The sequence below is a fragment of the Eurypyga helias genome, unplaced genomic scaffold (genome assembly GCF_000690775.1).
Source record: "Eurypyga helias isolate BGI_N326 unplaced genomic scaffold, ASM69077v1 scaffold16442, whole genome shotgun sequence".
NCBI lineage: Eukaryota > Metazoa > Chordata > Aves > Eurypygiformes > Eurypygidae > Eurypyga > Eurypyga helias.
The window spans coordinates 4423-6858 of NW_010234201.1; the positions used below are offsets into that span (position 1 = coordinate 4423).

The 2436-nt window shown below is 45.0% G+C and overlaps 1 protein-coding gene across 1 annotated transcript in view; it reads left to right on the plus strand.

The window, feature by feature from the left end:
- MAGT1 (magnesium transporter 1) overlaps window positions 1–2436 on the plus strand; it is a 9594-nt gene that overhangs the window by 3886 nt on the left and 3272 nt on the right. Inside the window, exons 6-8 of the mRNA XM_010161984.1 lie at window positions 261–324; window positions 1663–1737; window positions 2155–2245. Of these exons, the coding sequence (XP_010160286.1) occupies window positions 261–324; window positions 1663–1737; window positions 2155–2245 (230 nt within the window). The remainder of the gene's footprint in view (window positions 1–260; window positions 325–1662; window positions 1738–2154; window positions 2246–2436) is intronic.

Genomic DNA, 2436 nt, shown 5'->3' on the forward strand with positions numbered 1-2436 from the left:
GGCCATGAAAGTTGTAGCTGTACTTGCACTTACCATAATCCGGATGGTACTTTGGGCTGATTGCACGTGACAGCAGGAGAATTTTTGATGCTGACGCAACTCCTCTCAAAAATCAATGGTCAACAGATGAAATTGCTCGTGCTCCAACTTCTGTCTCCTGAAAGAGGCAGTGCAAACCCCACTTCCAAGCTCTATACCTGCTGTTAGTCATGTCACAGTTGACTCCAGGCTTTTCTAAATTCAACTACTGTCTCTTACAGAACTATATCCATGGAAGCAGCCAAGCCCAGTTTGTGGCGGAAACGCACATTGTTCTTCTGTTCAGTATCCTTCCTGCACGTGGTTGGTGACGAGCTTTCTGTTCGCTTATGGTGCTGCCTTTTCCATGAGATTACTTTGACAAGGCTCGTAACTCTGACCTAATGCTGACACGGCACCTACTAGAGCCTTTGTGTGTTGGTAACTGCTTTTCCTATGCCAGTGATCTGTAAGTACATCGTGGTTTAACTCCGGCCAGCAAAATACCACAAAGCTGCTCTCACAGCTGTCCCCCCACCTCCAGCAGAGGGGAAGAATAGGAGGGAAAAGACAAGGAAGCTCATAAAATTGAGATAAGAACTAATTACTAATTGAATATAAGGGAATAATATATATAAATGAATATATACAAATACTACTATTAATAGGTAACTAAAATAATAGAAAGCAGACAATACAATTGCTCACCATCCCCTGACTGCTGCACAGTGAGAGCCGGAGCCCAAGAGCAATCACAGCAGAGTCCCAGCAAACCCTATCAGCAATAGCACAACCAACTAACTTGTGATCGAGCCGGCACAGGAGTTAGCAGAGCAACTAACGAAGGAGTTAGAGAGTTAGCAAGTGTAAAGAGCATCAGAAAGTGAAAGTATAATGGCCTCTGACCCCACTCCCCACTTATGTCCCGAGCATGATGTGCTACGGAAATCCCCCGTTGGTCAGTTTGGGTCAGCCCTCTGAACTGTGTGTCCCCCCACACTGCTTGTAGTGGAAGGGTGGGAATGCGGCTGCAGTATCAGAAGCTGAGAAAAACCTTGAATTTGGTGCAAGCACTCTCCAGCACCAGCTAAAAAGACACCTTATCAGTACCTTTCTCAGGCTGAATCCAGAAACCGAGCTTCATTCCAGCCACTGTGAAGAAAGTTAACTCCTTCTTGAGCAAAACCAGCACAGAGCTGAATAGAAAAATGTGTGCTGCTTTCTGACCAGCGCCTCCCTTGCTTAGTGACTGAAATGAATACACTGTTAAAGATGTGGATCTTTGTGGAATTATAAGATTCCTCAGGATAGCCCCTATTCCTCTGTGCATGTCTCTTGTCTTTTCAATCTCGCTTCCTTAGCTGTTGCTTTGGTGTTGAATTCCCTCCATTACTGATCTTTCTTGTATTTCTTTGCTTACCTTCTTTACTTTTGATCTTGGCACTCATTCCAAACTAAGGATTTGGGATTTTTCCCGTGCCTTCAAGAAAGGCAAGCAGAAACCAGCAGGTTGAGAGCTTTTGCCTTTCTCATTTGTATAGAAATGTTTCTTTGGTGTGGGAGCTGAACGTAGGAGGTTTGGAGTGAGTGTGTTCTGTGGACTCCGCTATATTTTGTTGATTTAGCCTTAAACCGCATTTGTAGATGGTGGTGTTACTTTAGGAATGGTACTCCTCTACGAAGCCGCTACCTCTGACATGGATGTGGGGAAAAGAAAAAGTAAGTACTCATGTTTTTCTTGTTTTCCTCTGTAGGATAAGGCAGGGGCAGTAGAGATTTTTGATACATCAATAGAAAGTCTTTTGCAGGGTGGGTTTTTGTATGCTCCCCACCTCTCAGCAGAAGTGAATCATTTGGGATTTGGCGGCATTTGGAGTTGCTTAGCAAACTGCAAGATAAACCCAAAACCCTTCTGGGAGATAGGGAGATAAAAGGTGCTTTGCAGTGGGGAGAGGAGGGCTTAATTTCTCTTAAAGCAATGGCGTAGAATTGATTTAGAGTAGGAATTTGAAAGAAAATAGGGGTCTCCCCTGAGCAGATCTGTGAACACTGTAGAGTGCTTTTGCAACCCCCACTCCCTGTGGTGGTTTGGGGGGACAGCTGTCACACTAGAATCTTGGTCTGCATCTCTTGCAGTTATGTGCATTGCTGGCATCGGCTTGGTGGGCTTGTTCTTCAGCTGGTTGCTGTCCGTCTTCAGATCCAAGTACCACGGCTACCCATACAGGTACGTCTCTTTTGCCGCTGCAGTCGTCCTCCTGTGCGTGGCAATACAGCCACAATGCTGCAGGTGATTGTTTTGGAGGGAAGTGAGTAAACACAAATGAGGATTTAATCATTGGGAGTGGTGCTAGAAGTTTTTGGTTTGGTTTGTGTTTTTTAATCTGGACTGTATGCTTGCGGATGGATCTGTTCCTG